This window comes from Photinus pyralis, unplaced genomic scaffold (assembly GCF_008802855.1).
Source record: "Photinus pyralis isolate 1611_PpyrPB1 unplaced genomic scaffold, Ppyr1.3 Ppyr1.4_unclustered_Scaffold4085, whole genome shotgun sequence".
NCBI classification, from domain to species: Eukaryota; Metazoa; Arthropoda; class Insecta; order Coleoptera; family Lampyridae; genus Photinus; species Photinus pyralis.
In genome coordinates this window covers 65,850-86,796 of record NW_022171522.1, presented here as the reverse complement: position 1 = coordinate 86,796, position 20,947 = coordinate 65,850, and the positions used below count along the sequence as shown (strand labels likewise).

The 20,947-nt window shown below is 33.8% G+C and overlaps 2 protein-coding genes across 10 annotated transcripts in view; one reads left to right on the top strand and one right to left on the bottom strand.

Annotated features, from left to right (window-relative positions):
* Positions 1–20,947, bottom strand: part of LOC116182174 — a 58,017-nt gene that overhangs the window by 19,457 nt on the left and 17,613 nt on the right. For 8 of the 9 annotated variants that reach the window (XM_031502685.1, XM_031502691.1, XM_031502684.1 and 5 more), the window contains 6 exons: positions 18,689–20,208; positions 18,478–18,641; positions 17,283–17,403; positions 17,049–17,231; positions 16,760–16,986; positions 5,395–5,723 (listed from right to left, as the gene is read on the bottom strand). In XM_031502685.1, coding sequence (XP_031358545.1) covers positions 5,395–5,723; positions 16,760–16,986; positions 17,049–17,231; positions 17,283–17,403; positions 18,478–18,641; positions 18,689–20,208 — 2,544 coding nt within the window. Of the gene's footprint in view, positions 1–5,394; positions 5,724–16,759; positions 16,987–17,048; positions 17,232–17,282; positions 17,404–18,477; positions 18,642–18,688; positions 20,209–20,947 lie in introns of those variants that run through there. The other variant, XR_004147438.1, reaches the window with a different exon arrangement.
* Positions 8,025–10,356, top strand: LOC116182175. Its single transcript, XM_031502693.1, has one exon. It carries the CDS (start codon positions 8,607–8,609, stop codon positions 9,657–9,659), a length of 1,053 nt encoding a protein of 350 aa, XP_031358553.1. The 5' UTR covers positions 8,025–8,606; the 3' UTR covers positions 9,660–10,356.

Genomic DNA, 20,947 nt, shown 5'->3' with positions numbered 1-20,947 from the left:
ATATTCCTTTCATAAAAAAATATGTCAGCTGCATGGGGCAAGTGGAAAAATCTGTTAGCTGCTTGCGTGAAAATGTAGAAAAGATACAAAACATCAAACCATTTTCGCAAAACTGAAAATTGTGTAGACAATAGTGTACAATCTAAAAATAGTATAAATAACTGTCAGCCGATATTTAAATGTGGCAAAACCTGTTAGCTGGGCGTCCAAACCGTAGCGTAGTTTTAGCGCGCGCTAGCGCACGCGGCGTCTTTGATGACCCAGCTAACACATTTTTCCACGTTGTCGTGTCAGCTACCAAGTGGTTTCCTTTTTTTTTGTACCACAAACTGATGACTGATAACTCATTTCCATACATGCTGATGACATATGGTGAAGAATATGATTGGAGAGAATACATGAGTAAAATGGTATCACAACGTGGTAAAGACATAGAATAAATCAAAAGAGACAAAACAAATCAAAAAAAAAGGAAACTAACAGCCCTAACCACGGCTTCGGCTGCTCACGAAGAGACTACGGTACGTTTGTGTGAGATTATTTTAGGCGACACGAACTTTTATTTTCATGTTAGAACAAAACGCAACCAATAACACATTTTTTTCATTCTTAAAAAAATGCGCTAAAAGAAAACAAACCAGGTCTGCGGTAGTGTGTCTGAGACGGACTTATGCGACAGCGTGTGTAGAGGCAGGCGTCGGTCGTTGTTGCCAGGAGCTGGGGCTCTCGCGTTACGTTTTTAATAAATATTCATCCTCTTATATTCCTTAAACCGTTGGTCTGATTGAAAAAAAAACTACCTTGATTCATTCGACATATTGTCTCGCATATGTATATATTACACTTGTCGCGCATATACAGTTTACAGAGTGGTTGTTAAAGGCAGCATTGACTTTTTTTTGTTCTGTGAGACAGCAAATATAATGAGCTTTCGAACGGTACACAAATTTTTGAGAAATATTCATAAATATCTTCGGAAATGCGATGTAAACGTAAAATTTTTAACTTTTAAGAAGTGTGAAATTTTGTACAATAATTTTTCTGGTTGTTTGCAATTCCTGCGACCATCGCACTCTCCTGATTCAGAATCGGCACCTGATTCTGGACGAGATACGTGTATTTACAAATGTATATCTTCGAGTGCAAATTTCTACGTTCTGTGTCTCATCTTTGGTTTCTTTGCAGCATCCTTTAATGTCTGTTTGCTGTAAAAATTTTCCCGGCGTTTTGTTACTTCCACCTAGTGCCCGTTACTTTTTGATTTTCCCCAAATGTTGTCCTTGATTACGTGTTTTTGCTTCTTTTTATTTTCCGGAGGTCATTCAATAATCGTCTCTAGTGCGTGCATGAGGTACGGAAAAGTTTCAATTTTGCCAGCCAAGTTGATTGGAATTTATCCTCATTCAATTGATATCGGTAAAGCTCGAAAAATACATTTTTTTGAGAGCCGCTCGTAGTTTGGGAATCTAAATGATCAATTTACACACGCCGTCTTTATTTCCAAAAATATTTAAACAATCTCCCACTATTTTGTCTTATTTTCTCCTTAGCTTCCTCGAATCGAAGGTTTTATTAGCAAACTCATTTTATGCTACAGTTTCATTATCATTATATTGAAATACTAATTGAACAAAAGATAGACAAGAGACCTTCACAGTTCATCGTTAATAGTACAATCAGGCGCTACAATTTCAAAAACGCAGATTTTATCAACTTGTATGAAGATCTTCTGAAGATTGACTGGAGCGTCTTACACCATTTATCCGACCCTGATGCAGCCTGCGAAACATTTTACTCTATTATCTATTCGTTATTTGATTTGTATGTACCTATTTCGACACATAAATCGTCTAATTATCCTAAATGGTTTACACCGGATATAAAATTGAATATTAAACTTAAATTTAAGTATCTACGTAAATATAAAAAACATCTTCTCCATATGGACCTAATTGAATATAATCGTCTTAGAAAATTAATCAAAAAACAAATTAAAGTTGCTTATAATATTTACATGTTAAAAGTGGAGAGTTCGGTTACCAGTAATCCAAAATATTTTTGGAACTTTATTCGGTCCAAACGTGGTTACTCTAGAATTCCGGGTAAAGTGAAGTACCTGCACAATGAAGTTACGGATCCACAATCGATTGTAAACATTTTTGCCGAATATTTCAGTAGTGTTTATAAGCCTACAAGCCCCTCAGATGTATCCCAATACTATACACATAAATATGTACCTAATATTAGGGTTAAGGATATCACAAATGATGAAGTTATACGGGCTATAAGAAGTTTAAAGGACACGTCCACAGCTGGTTGTGACCATATTCCGGCCTTTTTAATTAGAGACTGTGGTAGTGTGTTTTCGGAACCTCTTGTGTATATATTCAATGCATCACTTAATAGCAACAAATTTCCTTCTATCTGGAAGTTTGCTAATATTTGCCCTATATTGAAAAGTGGCGATCCCAGTGATGTAATGAACTATAGGCCGATAAGTATATTAAATAACTTCGCCAAGGTGTATGAGAAAGTGTTATACGGTAGAATTTATCCATCTGTGATAAGATTTATCTCTCCAGCTCAACATGGGTTCATGAAGCACAGATCCACGGCCACTAACCTGACCTGCATTACCCAATTTATAGAGACTGTACTTGACAATCGTGGGTAGGTAGATTGTATCTACACTGATTTTGCCAAGGCTTTTGATTCAATTGCTCATGACATTATCTTAGCAAAATTAGATAACTTTGGTTTTGATGTTTCTTTACAACTTCTGTTTAAGAGCTATTTGCAAAATCGATACCAACAGATAACTTATAACAATTTCGTTTCGTCTTATATAACTGTCACTTCTGGAGTACCTCAGGGGTCCAATTTGGGACCTCTCTTATTTTTAATTTTTATTAATGATTTGCCGGAAAAAATTACTAATTGTGGTAGTTTACTGTTTGCTGACGATTTTAAAATCTTTTCTACTATTGCAACTATACACGACTGTGTGCACCTTCAACGTCAACTGGACATTCTTAGTGAGTGGTGTGATTTAAATAGGTTACCATTAAACATCAATAAATGTACAGTAGTCACCTACTCCCGTAGGGTCACGCCCATTGACTTTGAATACAACATTAATACTGCTACACTGGTTAAAACAAATAGTATTAAGGATTTAGGTGTAACCTTCGATGCTGGTCTTACATTTTCAAAACACATTGATAATACCGCTAAACAAGCCATCTCGACCCTTGGTTTTATTTTAAGAAATTGTAAATCTTTCACCAATATTACAACGTTGAAGACCTTATACTATTCTTTAGTTCGCTCGAGACTGGAATATTGTGCTATAATGTGGAATCCCATTGTAAAATACCAGAAAGATAAGCTTGAATATGTACAACGCAAATTCTTAAAATCTTTAGTTTATAGAATTGATCATCAGTATCCCCCACGAGGTTATAGCCAACAACGTTTGCTTTCACGTTTTTTTCCTTAAATCCCTAGAACGCAGACGTTGTGAAATTTGTATCTCTTTTTTGTACAATTTATTACATAATTTAATTGATTGTCCTTATTTACTTTCACTTATAAACTTTCATGTACCATCTCGTTCTTCGAGAAATATTGTAACTTTTTATCAATCTACTCCCCATACTAATATGTTAATTAAATCGCCTTTATACCATACCATTAGAATTTTTAATAGTTTATCGAAACATATTGATATTCATCATAGTCCTCTATGCGACCTCCTAGCAGAAATTGGTATTTGATTTTGCTTAGAATGTTATTTAGTAATTTCCATTAGTATTATTATTATTGTATAATTTTTCTTGTTTTTTTCTTACGTGTATCTTTGATATTTTATGTCAGTTACTTCTAACAATTTTGTACACCACTTTAATTTTGATTAAATTGTCCTGTAATTGGATTTTGTAATCTGTAGGGCAATAAATTATTATTATTATTATTATTATGAAGGAAACTTTTTGTATTGAAATATAATCTCCATGCAAACAATTGTGGCACAAAGCTAATGCTTCAAATCCGAGCATTCTACGATGATCCCTTCAAGAGTTATACTTAAAAAAACCTTTACACTCGACCGTCCGAACAGCCAAAGTGAATATATCAGCGCTACCCTGTTTTAAAAACGCGCTAATAGTTATTTATGTATTAAGGGCATAATAGTGATGTTTATATTCTCGAGGGCGACGAGATAAAAAGCTCGAGGGCCTATGGCCCGAGAGCTTTTTAGTCTCCCGAGTATAAACCTCAGTTTATGCCCGTGATACATACACAATTTTATGTCTTACTAACCTATCATCGCACATTTTATATCTGTGATACGCGGGCATAAAGTACCACTTTATGCCCTAGGGCATTAAGTATCACCATAGTAACTCATTTATTCTTAATGACAAAACAAACAAATATTTGCAAGTCATTGAAAATTAGAAACGTCAATTATTAATTATCAATACCTACTAAATCACAAGATTGACCTTATTTAGTATAGTTTCTGGAACTTCTTCCTCATTCCTCATGAATTGAATTATTTAAAATTACGTTTGACGTTTGGATGGTTTCAATCACATTATCAAAAACGAACCACGCATACCCGATCAAACATAATGAATTATTTTGTAAACAAATTTTGACGAAGAAGAAAACTATTTGTAAAACATAAAAATATTTACTATTCATGTTCATATAAAATAATGCTTTGTACATTATGTTGGAAAGTGATATCATCTTAGATAGTTGAACAATCACCACTATAGGGGGTTGAAATAATCAACCCTTTTTATAGGGGATAAAAAGGGTTAACATAAAGTAAGACAACTTTTCTTATTTGGTAATTGTATTCGAAAGCGCCATAATCACACAGTGATTCAAATACCAACTATCACCAAGGGGTTGAATTGTTATCATCCCCTTTGATAGGGGTGCAGGGTACGGAAATTAGTAGCACCATAACCTTATATTCGAGGTATCTGACTCTTATGATTAGAGATAACGCATAAAATTTTGTTAAAAAAATTTTGTCAAGTGAACCTATAAAAAGATATGATTGAAAAACTAAAAAACCGGTCTGTATTAATAATGAAGAAGGCATAATAATAATATTAAGTAAAAGTATCACACTGGCGCCCAAGATTACTTAGAACTATATTTACACTGTATTAATAAGATAAAGTATGGATGACGCAAATACTCTGCCCATTATAAACACAGATTATGAAACAAACAAAAAGCGTCAGTGTTAATGCAAAATCTGAACAATGTAGATTAATGTTTTCATATTTCCTGCATTATATTATTTGGATAGTTTATAAAAATAATACAGTAAAAGTTTATTTGAACTAACTATAGTAGGTTTTTACTCACCTTGAAGAGAATTTCCGAAAAGATTCCACACATAATTTTACATTATCCGCTTCAACTGTAATATCATTTCCGCAACACTGCGCGATAAGTACAGAAGGGAAACATTTTGATAACACTATCAAAGTCCTTTTTACTGTTTCCGACAATCCACATTGAGAGTTTATTAATATATTTGGCTGTTTGTTGAGTTGATCCGACATTCTGACAGTGAATCGAACTTCTTGTGTTTGGAAATTATTTTTTTGCAACTTGTAAAGGAAGTACCGTATAATGATAAAGATTTCTGCAGTTTTCAGATCCGTTTTTAAGATAATTCTGGTTTCATTGCCCTGAAAATGAAAAGAATATAACAATCTCTTTTTTGCGTTTTCTTAATATAGGACTGGGTAGAACAAGATCAATTAAACCAATATGCAAAAACAGTTGAATCTACTACTTCCCGCAACGCTATTGCATTAAGTAAAACATTATCAGGACTCTAGACTCAAGCATTCAGATAGGGCGCTTCTAAAAAAAGGCACTTCCTGACACATTGGTCGTGGATGTGGGTAACAAAGGTCGTAATATTCCATAAAACTAGTGACTATGGCGAAGTAGTACCAATATTTAAATTGTGGACAATTAATATTTTTGTATCTTCACTCTTTCATAGAATGAGTTGTTTCGGATCAACACACTGAAAAATACCCCGTTCCTGGTACTATTAGAGGATAACTTGGGAGTGACAAGTTTTTAGGCATGCCGTAGGTTTCTGGGGTATTATTGTATGTTATGTAAACAAAATTACTCGATATGGATTTAGTTTCAAGGAAGGTGGTAGTGATGCATTACTAAGTAGCAGTTGAAAATCCAATCGTAAAAATAGCAGTGCTAGTAAGAGAAACAATAAGTACAGTGTTTTCGTTGTACACAAATCAATCATTTTAAAAGTAAATGGTCCAAAAAGAATAATTTGAAAAATACAACTTCAAATGCTCTGTATAATGAACAGTAATGTTTTTAAAACCAATCGCAGTAACTAGAAATTTTAAACAAGAACAAAAGAAAGTTTTTCACTTGTCATGTCTGCCACTTCTGTAATTTCTGTACTTTAAATTTCTTAGATAATTATAACCTTAGTGTAAAGGAATAGAATAGTGAGACAACCTCCATGTACGTTTTGGAAACCGAATATTTAAGAGTTATAGATGTCGCGTGCGTGTCAATATTACCACAGATAAAATACCCAACAGATTGCTAACCACAATACATTTTATGGGTAACATAAATATACTTAAAATATACTTAAGTTAAAGATCCTGGTATACTTAAACGCGCCATCTACTGAGTATTAGTATGAACATCCATTTTACGAATCTTTATGGTGGTCATGAAAAGAAGGAGTTACAAGCGTTTTTCTGTAGATGTCACTTTAAAAAAACTCGCCCCGCGAAACCGTGTCTTTTAGTCTATAAAACTATAATTTATAGGTGTTTGCGTTTGTGATTGCATTGTGTGTGATTTATGTTAAAGTGACTTGTTCTTATTATTTTGCATTGACGTATAGGTACTTACATTATTAATTTGTTGTAGTGTCAAAGCTATTATAATTTTGAGGTAAGTACTTAACTAAACTATCAAATTTATGTAAAGATTTAGATTTCAGTTTAAATTGTGTGGCGACCATTATTAATAATTGTAAGCTGTGCCATTATCAAAGATGGTTGCTATAGATTTTAACCTGTATTTAAGTCTTAAATTTAAAATTTGTGTCAATTTGACGGCTGGCGCAATCGGCCATTTATAGTTCATCTTAAGGGAGCGTATGGAGGCGAGCACGTGCACACATTTAATCTGTGTAATCGGATCGCAAATTTTCTTGATAACCGTGCAAAGATATGCAATAAATAGATAAACCACATCAGAAGCACAGATTTTTATCTGTGACAGAAGTAAATAATTTTGTTGGGCTTGCATTTATTGCCTTTTCGAAAACCGTCGAAAATGAATACTTACGATCAAAAAGTTTGTCCCGCTTTTCTTGTGAATTTCTTTTATACGTGAGATAGTAGTCGGTTTTGCAAAAACATTATCTTAAACTTAATGAAAATACCACAAATGCCGCGAATCTATTGGGATGATATGAATTGTTTTTTCTTTCATGTGTAGATACAAATAAAAGTATAGTATCACAATAATATAATACAATAATATAAATTTGATTAATTAACATTCATATTTATTTTTACAATTCGAAAGAAGAAACGGAACCAAGCGTATCGCGTTTTTCTTTCGATTTAGGGGAACAAAGTCAGATCATTCGACCTTCCAGCACATTACTGAAATTTTAAATTAGAGTTGCAGGTTGCACGTAACACATGATTCGAATTTTTTTTACGAATCGGGATCGTAGTTTTTTGAGGGATTTCAAGTTTCAAATTCACCCATTCTTGGCTATTACCACAGTCGGGGGTAACTAAATGTGTCCCTACATAGTTACAAAATTCAAGTGCAAGTTCCTACTGATGTCGGTTTCTAAACTACTGCGGGAATTTGTTAAATTCTCGATAAATGAACACTATGCGGCTTCGCATTCCCGCACGCTCACTTAATTATTTATAAATAGTTCCTATATAAAGAAGTAATCCTTATTTACTATGTAGGTTACCACAAAAATGCCGGCTAGAAGAGGTGCTAAGTGCTCGTATTTAGACTGTTCCTCTACGTGGAAGGACAACATTGTGCTTTTCCATTTTCCAAAAAATGACTCCCTCTGCCGAAAATGGATTTTGAATAGTGGAAACAGTGCTCTAGCTCCTCTACAAGGTGACGAGCTAAGGAATAAGTTTCTTTGTAAGAAGCATTTCAAAGCTTCGGATATTTCAAACACCACTGCTCACCGGACAAGGCTCCATCCAAATGCAATGCCGATAAAATTCAACGAAGATTCCGTAACTACCAAAAAGCAAGCAAGCAGACCAGAACTTCTTATTACTGATGACGAAATATCCTAATCATCGTCCTCCTCGTCTATCAAGCGGTATTTAGAAGACGTATGCGACTTGCCGGATGCACCAAGGACAAAGAGACTGTGTTTAAATGAATCAAGACGCTTTAAAAAGTTATCGCTCAAGCTAAGTCAGAAAACATCTCACCTGCGACGGGCGCAAATACAAAATTCAAAACAGAAGAGGACGGTTTTAAAATAAAAACAACAATTAGCCACGACCAACATGTTCAGTTCTATTATGCATAAGTCCGATTCTGTAAAAGCTATGTTCTCCATGCAATTTTTACACAAGAAAAGAATGCCCTGGACTCGAACAGAAAAAAAATTTGCATTGGCTTTTTACTACAGTTCGCCGGCATCTTATAAACTATTTAAACGCAATGGTTTCGTACTTCCTGCACTATCAACAATCAGAGGATGGATCGGAGAGTCCAGATTCTTTCCAGGCACCGATAAAAAGTTTGCACAACAACTTAAATTAAAAACCGAGAGCATGGAACGTATAGAAAAGCAATGTGTTCTAGCATTTGATGAAGTGGATTTGATGGCAAAGCTGGAATATTCGAAACCTTATGATTTCATTGAAGGATTCGAGGATGTTGGGCATTTGGGCAGAACTAAGGTTGTAGCCAAGAAAGCTCTAGTGTTTATGACAAGGGGTCTCTTCAGCAAATGGAAATTGCCTTTTGCATATTATTTATCGGGTAGTGGCATAAAAAAGGAACAGCTGCATGTTTTAATTAAATACACAATCGAGGAACTCCAAAAGTGCGGTTTAGTTGTTAGAGCTGCTGTTTGTGACCAGGCGACCACCAACGTGGCGGCTTTAAAGCTTCTAGGTGTTACAGAAGATAAACCATACATCGACACGTACGAACAGAAAATAATTTTCATATACGATGCGCCACATTTATTCAAAAATTTTCGTAACAATTTGTTAGATGGAGATTATCAAGTAGATGTGCATGGCAAAAAACGTCTCATTAAGTACAACGATATTGCAAGAACATATGAGTTAGATAAAATGGGTAAGGCAAGAGCAATGGTGAAATTAACGGATGCACACATATCACCTAATTCTTTTCAAAAACAGTCGTGCAAATTAGCGTTGCAGGTGTTTAGCCATACTGTATCTGCTGCAATAAAAACGTGTACTGAAACAGGCCAGCTAAAAAGTGAATCTGCTATAGATACAGCTAACTTTATTTCGTTAATGAACAATACGTTTGATAACTTAAATAGTAAAATTAAATACGATAAAAATCCATACATATAGACGTGCAATTAGTGACGAAAATGTGGAAGTTCTAGAAACCCTAACCACTTGTAAACAGTTTGTAAAAAACTTGTCAAAAATCAATTCTAAAGGGAAAATTACTAGACCACCATGCTTTTCCGGTTTAATACAAACTATCAACGGCGTTGTACTCCTTCATGACGAATGTAAAAAAAGTACATTTAATTACATATTAACGAATCGGTTGTGCCAGGACGTACTCGAAAATTATTTTTCTGTCGTTCGCAAAAGGGGTGGCTTCAATAGAAATCCAACATGTAGAGTTTTTAGAACAGTATTTAGATCATCGGTCATTAATTGTATAACTCCATCCGAATACGCGAACTGTGAAATTGATGAAGATGAGTACTTAAGCACCGCTCCTGACCAAACTACTTTGAGTTTGAATGCCCACGAACATGACTCCGAAAGCGTGTCCATTAGTGATAATGATAACATTTGTAGTGAAGAATGTTCAGAACTTGACAGTGAAAAGAACACCGACACCGAAATTCAGATATCGCAACCCGTCACTATTGAAGATTGTGCAATAAACTACTTTGCTGGTTATGTTTGTAGCAAAACCGCTAAAAAGTTTGATTGTGAAACGTGTTCTGAAAAATTTTCACTCCAAAGTGCAGATCAAGACAAGCTTCAGTTATATATTTCAAACAAAATGTATAAGAAGCAAGACACTTCAAAAGGACTTTTCTCCCCTTCACTACATATTTATAAATTAGTGAATGACTGCTTGACCATATTCCACAATGAATTTAAAAATGTGTTCTGGGAAAGAGACATTCGAAAAAAATTATCTTTGAAGTGTCGACACTTATTTAATTCAGAAAATTTTTGTGGTAATGAAGAACACAAAACATTTTTCATTGAGTTACTTCTCACCGCAAAAATTCACAAGGAGTGCAAATGGTCATTAATGCCAACATTTTCCGCCAAATCGAAATTGAAAATTATGCAGCATAAATAGTTATATAACAGTTGCAGCACCCTTGCACACGCCGTAAGTAACTTCACTTCCAAGCCTTTATTTAATCAAAACCTTTCAGATTTTTAAACATTTTCGTCGGTTTACCAATTTATTTATTTAGTTTGTCACCTTGTTTGGCAATTATGCACTTTTGGAGTCGTAAGTAATTTTCTGTTAAATACGCCACCGATTTAATAACAAAACTTTTCAGATTTTTAAACATTTTCGTCGGTTTACCAATTTATTTATTTAGTTTGTCACCTTGTTTGGCAATTATGTACTTTTGGAGTCGTAAGTAATTTTCTGATACGCTACCGATTTAATAACAAAACTTTTGAGATTTTTAAACATTTTCGTCGGTTTACCAATTTATTTATTTAGTTTGTCACCTTGTTTGACAATTATGCACTTTTGGAGTCGTAAGTAATTTTCTGTTAAATACGCCACCGATTTAATAACAAAACTTTTCAGATTTTTAAACATTTTCGTCGGTTTACCAATTTATTTATTTAGTTTGTCACCTTGTTTGGCAATTATGCACTTTTGGAGTCGTAAGTAATTTTCTGTTAAATACGCCACCGATTTAATAACAAAACTTTTCAGATTTTTAAACATTTTCGTCGGTTTACCAATTTATTTATTTAGTTTGTCACCTTGTTTGGCAATTATGCACTTTTAGAGTCGTAAGTAATTTTCTGTTAAATACGCCACCGATTTAATAACAAAACTTTTCAGATTTTTAAACATTTTCGTCGGTTTACCAATTTATTTATTTAGTTTGTCTCCTTGTTTGGCAATTATGCACTTTTGGAGTCGTAAGTAATTTTCTGTTAAATACGCCACCGATTTAATAACAAAACTTTTCAGATTTTTAAACATTTTCGTCGGTTTATTGGTGTTGATAGCACAGGTGTTCGCGGAGTGCGGCGCGGTTGTTGGATGGAGCTCGCAGATTACGGCAATATTGCCCAGTTGAAACATGATTCGGCAATTGCGTTAGACGGAAGATAAATCCACTGGTCGACATTATTTACGTTATTTTAATAAAGAAAATCTTTTATAGTTGGAATATGTAATTATTGTTTGTTGCGTTTTTTTAAATTTTTTGGGAGGATTATGCAGCATTTATGGACCATGCAATTTAATATATTTTTAATGATAAATTATTTTGAAGACCTTAAAAAATTAACTTTGAGTATGCCTTGTAAACAAAAAAACAAACGAGGCGGTGTTTCGTTTCGCCAATCAGAGAGCCCTGTTCATGAATCATTGGAATTTAGTACGTTTACATACCATATTTTGTGTAGTGTTGACTACAGATACCGATACTGAAATTTGAGTGTGAGTCCTCTTGTGGCAAAAAGCGATATCATGTTTCATAAAAATCTTTAATAAAAAATTATATTTTTCACTGGAAATTGGGGACCTATAGGCAACCCGTAGTTCGCATTTGCATTATGGTTGTATTTAGTAACACTGCATTTGGTTGGCAATCTGTTGGGTATTTTATCTGTGATATTACCATCCACTAAAGATTGTCGGTAAAAAAATACAGATGCTTTTACTCGAAATGATTACGCTACTCAACGCTAGTACTGTACAGAAATCTGCAACATGAATGATACAATTAAATTACCGCTCTTTTATAGCAAGGTACACAGCACAATCAAGCTATTGTTCATGAGCGCGGGTATGCGATGATGTCATGCTGTATAAGATTACAATAAATTCTGTATACACACTTGATTATTTTTGTTGGCAGACTTTTGAACTCCTTCCGTGTTGATAGTCGCTTTCAATATTTATTATGATTTATAGTTTACTTAATACATATACATTTTAGAGCAAAACTTATGCATATCGACCCGAAACTCGAATCAGAATTCCAAAATTTGCTTCAAAACTGTGTTGAAATATTATTCGTATAAAAATGGTACGAAAACTCAAAAATTTCATAATCATTGTGTTTTAATGTCAGATAATAAACCTTCTTATAAAAAAAATTTAAAGCTCTATACGGAACAACTCATACCTAACGTTCTGAATTCCATAATCTCGAATTACGTTTGTGTCCGTCCTTTTTACCGCGCCATAATTCGGAAACAAAGGCGAATTTTGAATTCCGTTTTCGGAAACAGTTAACTAAGGGCTACAGTTCGTCGACATTAAACAGACAAATGGTTAGCTCATGTCAAAGCAAGCGCGTACGCTCAGGCATAGAGTAAGAATAACACTATTCGTATAATAAATACTGGCACTGCCAAATTTGCCATGACACCACTGACTCAACAATATAGCAAATATTAACTATTGGACAGCTTTGAAAATGGCCTGCTGTATTTTGGTCGAAACATGTGCTCGAGGTAATTGTTCATATTTTCAACAATTATACTTGATGAAGATTACGTCGTTTTGTTTATTTTTGTGAACCTGTACCTTTTTCAGAGATGGACACAATCGATTTTTCATATAGGAATACGTATTGACAGTACTAAAGTGCTGAATTATGTATTGGAAAATTTGAATCGATTTACTTTATCCGAGACTTTATCGGAAAATCTTAATACTGGAAATTTGCAAATACTGCTATAAACAATTTATCTTATTTTGAATCACAATGTAATTATTTCTGAATAGACCTATGATGACTAAATGAGATATTATTACGTACCTGCCTACGATTCAATGTAAGGATGTCGCATTAACCCTTTAGGCCAAATAAAGTATTTCACAATTCTAGAATTTCAGAACTGAGCATCTTGTCAAATATGATATTGGCATTCTATGCTTAAAATGGTAAATTTTCTAAAATATGTGCAGACTATAAGAATATGAGTCGAGTGTGAACTTTATAACTCGGCGTAAGGTAAGTACAAATTGATTTATTTACTTCGGTACACTTATTTATCGCAAAAAACTTATCGCTGTATATATCCATTCTAAAGCTAAACTTCGATCCTTCGGAAATTTGAACATTGCTATATTTGGATTTTTTCTTCGATTATTTTCACAATATAAATATTGACATTTATTCCCTGCCATTTCACAGAGAAAGTAAAATTAAAATGTCCACTATTTAACAACAAAAGTAAAACTTGCTTATGTAGGTAGGTACCATATTCTATTATTTACAGTTTACACTATTCCATCAGTACCTACATCCGATCAACAACTTTCAACTGTGCTGAGACTATTGAAACTGAGGCTGTATATAATATTGGTAAAAGTACCGAAAGAATTTTATAATTTATGATTCTTTTGTCTATTTTACCCTCCCTATCTTCTAATGAGGGTGTAAGCTTAAAATAGTAAAACATCCGATACCTAAAATACAATGTAATTGTGAGTCACAGGACGCGGACTAGAAACAGCTTTGCAAATGTAAATACTATTTTAACCCCGTTGTTCATATACCCATAACCATAACCCACGCATAATTTCCGAAGTTTTTTATTGATTTGTGTATTGGTGTCAATTGTTAAATTATGGCACTTATAACGATGGTTGAACAATGACAAATTTTCTTTAAAGATTTAACGTTACGTGACGTACATTTTCTAAACGCATTTATACAATCTTTGATCAAATGCATTTATATGCACTCCCAGTTTTTTATATTGAATTCAATATCGACTAGTCCCAGAAAGAAATAGATATTTAAATACCAGTATGTTTTTTGAATGCATAGAATCTTCTCGCTGGACGGATCCTTTTACGTTAGGAAACGCAAATAGTACACGCAGAAAGGCGTTTTAAAAAGTATAGTGCCACAAACAGTCCTCACTTCTGAGAAATGGATACAATAATGAAAAAGTGTATGAAGGCACCTAAATATTGTTATTATTAAGCGGGTTAGCTTTAGTAAAAGCGCCCACCAGTTCTCAAAACGTACTGACTATCTTACGGACCTACCTAATTAAGTATTCTTTGGTACGGCCGACAGTTATGCACTATTTCGAAACAAATGCCCATAAAAAAATCCGATTTTTGCAACAGTAAATTCTAATTTTTTTTGTAAATGGTTATACAATTCCAGTTATTCTGAAAATTTTACGCCCTTAATAAAATTACGTGCAAACGCATGCTTTGTCTCCCTCGCTACGGCACGTTTTTGCTATTACGTCTATTACAAGTATCCTATAATAGTGTAAAAGTGGATTTTTTGCACTACGCCTGAATCGACTGAAATGATCGTAATTTCACCTTAAAAAAAATAAAAAGTGGACTTTTGCGCTCCTTATGTCTGTCTGAGTCACAAAGGGCTCCGGAACTACACCACTTACATACTTGGTATTGGTGCATTTCGATCAGAAATTAAAAATTATTTCTTGTTTGTTTACTCGTTGGCATGAATGTCCATAAGGGCTATTAAAATCGAAAAAACAAATTTGAAAGTGCACTCTTCGCCTCTTGCTTAGCGGCTTAACGAATTTTTCACTTTGTGCCTTTGCACATGTTTCATCATATCAACCAACACAACCCCAAATGAATACTAAAATTTGATACTATCCTATTCCTGCACCGAGGGATTATAGCATACAGCAGCACTGAATTTAAAAAATCCCAAAATAGGGTATTGTAGTGAAAATACCTCGAACAACACGTGCTCTACATCTTTTACTTTTAGCGCTTTTAATTTTAAATGGAATTTTCATTGCTAATTTATTGTTGTACTTTTAAATTCTCGAAGCAAAATGTCAAATAAAGCCAGATAAACAGGAACAGTAATAGTAATGCGTAACGTAACCTTCACCTTACTTTTAATCTTTATTTGCAGAATATGATTTAAACTGAAGTGCAGTTAAAATAAAAGAACAAAGGAGCATTATTTCGCGATCTTTTTAACTACATCTTTCTCTTTCATATGTAACAAAATGAAATGAAAAATTATAATAAATAGATCGTTGAAAAAAGCGTCACCTTAACTCGTGTAGTGTAAGGTGGCAATGTAATGTGGAAGGTTTGTAGCATGACTCACTTTTAAAATCCCTGACAGCAACGCCCTCCCTTCCGATTGTCGCGTCCAGAACTAAAAATTCTCGATGTCCAAATCAGTTTCCCTTTTCCTTCGTAAGGTTGTTTCACTATTCTATTCTTTACACTATGTTATAACTTATTTAATATATGTATTTGTAAAGAGAGTTTCAAGCTCTAAGAATATTACAGAAAAAAGAAATTGAACTGATTTCTAATGCACTTTTGTATTTATATCACTTGTTTTTTTTAAAATATGTAGCTTTATAAAAAATTGAAAGTATTTTTGCTTCTTAACACTTGTTTCTTTCATTAAAAATAGAAGAAATATACTCTTGAACGCGCAAAATCAATCACACCACACTTAAATATGGGTCACAGACTTGCAGAAACCTGGAAGTTAAAAGGGTTTTTCAAAATCCAAGATCGTCGCTGTTTGTTACCTAACCACTCAGATCTGGCGGAAATTTGTAAAATTAAATTTGACACGTTTGGTTAAATTCCGACATAGTGTACGCCCAAAAAACTGCAAGGGATTAGGATCTAGTTTCTCCTGTTCACACCTAGAAAGAGAAACCCAACAAAATGAAAAAAGGTTCAGAAGAAGTCTATCCGTCCAACATCACAAGAGAACCAGAAGAGAATTGTGGAATACAGAGACTTGATTGAGCACTCAATAGGTTACAAGAGACCTGACTGATTTGTTACTGTTACAGCACACTCTGAAGGAACATTGCAGTAGTCCCTAGGACTGGCAGCATTGTCAGATCTCTCAGGAGAGTGTACGTTTAGAAAAGAGTATGCAGTGTGAATTACAACTTGCAACACCTGATGTAATACGTGTTTGATAAGTTAGTATATTACAGGTACTAACAGTACATCTAGGCATTGTCATAATTTAAATATAATTAAGAAAACCGTCAGCCACAAACATCACATGTAGAGTTAAGCACTCACATGTATGTCACTGACAAAAAGGTCCTTGGGTACATCCACCTTGTCCGGGTAACTAGTACCCCAAATTATTTTGAACAAGTTGATGAAGGCATATAATCAATTAAAGTCAGAAAGATTTACGACTGCTTTAGGTATGTAGCAATTTCCTACAAACTTTTTTCCTTTTTTTATCTGTAATAATTACCTTCAAGTTTGGATAAATTCCTTGCAGGCAACACTTCTTATAAAGGGCAAGCAAGTCTTTTTCTGGAATGCATTTCTCTACAAGAATAATCAACAGGGCTCTCATGTGCGAATGCTTTAAGTGTTTATACCATCCCTGTAAAATATTTGGTAATATTTCGATTAGAGAACTCACTTTCTGATTGTTCAGCATGGAGAGTATTAATTTATCAAAATACTTCGAAATATCTGCAAAATGCAATACAATTAATAAACAAACAAAACAAAAACTAAACACTGAAATACTTAACCAATTTCTGTGATGATATTGTCTCCACTCTGCATTATATACAATATGAGATCTTTCGCAACATCGATATCATTTTGAAGTGTAGCTGATAAAAATTCCTGTAAAATCACGTCGCGAAATCCTTCATCAAAATTGTTTGTATATGGCAAATCCCACTTACTGGATGATTGAAGTAGCTTTAGCTCTATTTAAAAAAAAAGGATGATTATAAGAAAAAATAGATCATAACTTTTACCTGGACACTTGAACATTTGTAAGGCTGGGTTATAAAACTTTCCTCTAATAAAAATTTTGCAAAAATACAGGTATTTCCCAATTATCGAATAAGAGTGGGGAGAATGGACACTTCCGAACCACTATAATTTAAAAAAAAACAACATTATTGACAATCACAATCTATGAAATACAAGGTATATGTCATATACAATATTATTATTCCTTAACTTTTTTTAAAATGAGATGCAATAATTATTGCTTAGCTTTAATTTTTTTAATTGAAAGTTATTCTACATTATAATCAAGATAGCGTATTGCTATCAATCCACAAATAATCGAAACGTTTTTGGTACTTTCAAAGCAAGCAAAAAATATCATGAAGAATAACTTTTTTTCATAAATCAATATTTTAAAAAAAATTCCCTCTTGTATACCCCATCGCTTTACACACGTATATTATTTTAGTTGTGTTTTTTTGAACGGAATGTGAATAAAGGCCATTATTATTATTAAAACGCAATTGAGCAAACTGTTCAATAAGGCAAAGAAGAGCAAAGCTACAGCCAATTGAGAGGCCTATAAGGATATAAGAAGGATATTAGAAGGCGTCAAAGAGAGGCATGTGGCTACTTTATGCTGGGGTATGTGGACGATATATATCTGATCTAATAATCGGTAAATTTGACGCTACTCTATGCAGACTGATGCAATCACCTCCTAGAATAACCGAAGAATGGTGTATAGAACAATCCTTGTCCATCAACCCGACAAAAACGGAGCTAATTCTCTTCAATAGAAAAAAGTAGAAAGTCCAATGAAGTATTTAATGATTTTTACCACTGCGTGTGGTAGTGAATCCTGATCAACTTCGCCATAAAGCGCAAGCCCGGTTCGGTCAAGGCATAATGGTAAAAACTGTTTAGTTAAAAATTGTATTACAAAAAAGTAACAGAATTATGTTGTTTAAAAAAAATCTGCTCTAGCAACAACAAAAATGGAATTATGGAAACAAAATCCTGAATGTGTGTTAGGAAAGGTTCAATTGACAACATACTAAAATTTGATGTGATTCATTTTATACGGCTCACCTTTGGATTGAAAAACATTAAATCGTTATTCTTTGCACTCAACAAATGAGTGTTCAAATAACTCTTAATCATAGTTACTTCAAAACAATTTGACCAATTTGCTACAAATCTTGAAAAATTACTTACTTGTACTTGTGTAAGATTTTCCAAACAGTCCACAAATTTATACAATAGTGCCGCTGCCTCTGTAAATCCTTTCAAATGTTTCAGCGCCCCAACTGTATTTATTACCAGTGAATATAAAGTCGCTTCAGCATTTAAAAGATAAGGAAAGTCTGAATTTAACCTCTCTAAAAAAGTCATTAATAATTTAACAAAAAAATCCATGTAAACATACCTAATCCTTCAAGTACTCTTTCCATTAAACTAAAAACAACTAATATGGACTTCGTTCTTTTAAACAAACCAATAACATTTAAAACGAAAGCGTTACTGTTTGGTGCATCTTTATACCGGCCGTACATTTCAATGAACGCTTTGTGGTCATTGGCAGATATAATGCTATTCAATCTATTTAATTCCAACTCGTGTAATTGAGTTCCCACCATATTACTGTCTTGGTTAGGAGTAATGCGACGCGTATTTTGCGGATTTATCCTTTCTTTAACCACTTCTGTCAGATCACTTTCAGAGTTTGACGAATAAGTATTCTGATCTCCATTAATACTGCTGTGTGTTTGATAAACATGTTCGCTTTGTACAAGAAAGCTATTTGGGGGTAAACTGACGTTATTACTGTTAACTTGTGTTATAGTTGGCGATGTATGATTGAAATTAACATTGTTACAATTTGAATTTGTATCATAAACAGTTTGGGGTTGAGGAAAATTGATTGTGGAATTATCTAAATCGCCGACAGTTCTAGGAGAGATGGTATTATAATTTGGTAGAAAACACTCATCATTATTTTGCAACTCTATTGTTATGTTATTGACTTTGGCTATGTGTATAAGGACATTGGTCTCTTCGGCATTATGCCTTTGCAATATTGAAATAATTCTACCATAATGATGTTCTTCGATAGATTTCGGATTCACCAAATTGCGCTTAAATATGTCTTGCACTATTTTAATGGACAGTTCAACGCTATACACTTGGTAACAAAACTGCAGTGCTCGATTCACTAATTCAGGGTCAATAGGGTCGTAACTGCGATACTCGCATAACTTCTGCACTAATGACCAATTATCACACAGACTGTTTTCTTTTTTGAAAACGATAATTAGTAAAATATTTAATAGATCAAAATTTGTGCTTTTGTAAAACATTAATACGTGGTTTATTGCACTTTCAAATGTGTATCCAATTTGTTGTAATCCGTGAATAACTTCCTGCACACTTGATAACTGTCTTGCATTTTGAGGAATCACTGCAGCACCAACCATAGTCACTAACTCCATAGCGCAATTGTGTCTTGCAAATCCCCATACGAAATTGTGGAAGTAAGCCAGGAATAATCTATATCTACTTTTAGCATATTCGAATGCATCACAAAGTTGTGATAGATTAAGTCTCTCTAAGTTTATTTCGGGAAAGTCATGAATAAAATGACATGTCTTCCTAGCACAACGTTCGCGTAAGTATGACTGGTAACATAAACCTCTAAACACTGGCGGCACATAATTTGCGGGCTTGTTTTGATTATTATACATATTTGCACTTTCCACCCACTGCGCTACATTCTTGTAAGATGTAGCCTCAGGTGTATGCTGTACAATTCCGTCCGACTGTAAGTCAACAATTCTTCGTTCGTTTATAACTTGTTTTGGGATTGAGCACGCAGCAGATATACTCTCTGGTTCTTTGTTTTTTCTTGGTGGTTGAATATTGCTTCTAAAATCTCGTGAATGAATTGACCTACAAAAACAATTGATCTGTTAATATAACTTCACCTTTTGAATATTAATAAAATGATCAACTAACACACATTTGAAAAATAGTTTATGGGTAAAAAACAATATACAGAAAAGAGAACGTTTTGCTGTAAAAATGAGTATCGGTAGTATTGCTAATTACATTTTCAAAAATCTTCAACCTATTATATTTTTTAAACGGTTTGTATGATTGAAAAAATGTTTTAGTAAAAAAACTACCTTGTTTCATTGTACATATTTTGTCTCGATATGTATACCTCTATCTCCACCAATAATGAAAATACCTCGCGACTGAAATTTTTGTTACACTTCTCGCGCATATACAGCTTTAACAGTTTATAGAGTGGTTGTTCAAGACAAAATTCACTTTCTTTTTGTTCTGTGAGACGGCAAATACAATGAGCTTTCGAATGGTGCACAATTTCTTGAAAAATATTCATAAATAACTTCGTACATGTGATGTAAAGGTAAAACTTCTAACTTTTGGGAAGTGCGAAATTTTGTACAAATTATTTTTTTCTGGCTATTTGCAATCCCCGCGACCATCGCGCCCTCTTGATTCATAATCGGCATCTAATTCTGCATAAGATACGTATTTTTCAAAATGTATATTTTCGAGTGCAGGTGGCACTATTTAAGAAGCGGCTTTTTGATACCCATATTCCTAACTATAGCGTTCTGGCATTGCAATAAAGCACATTTCCGGTTGTCATTCTCCACCG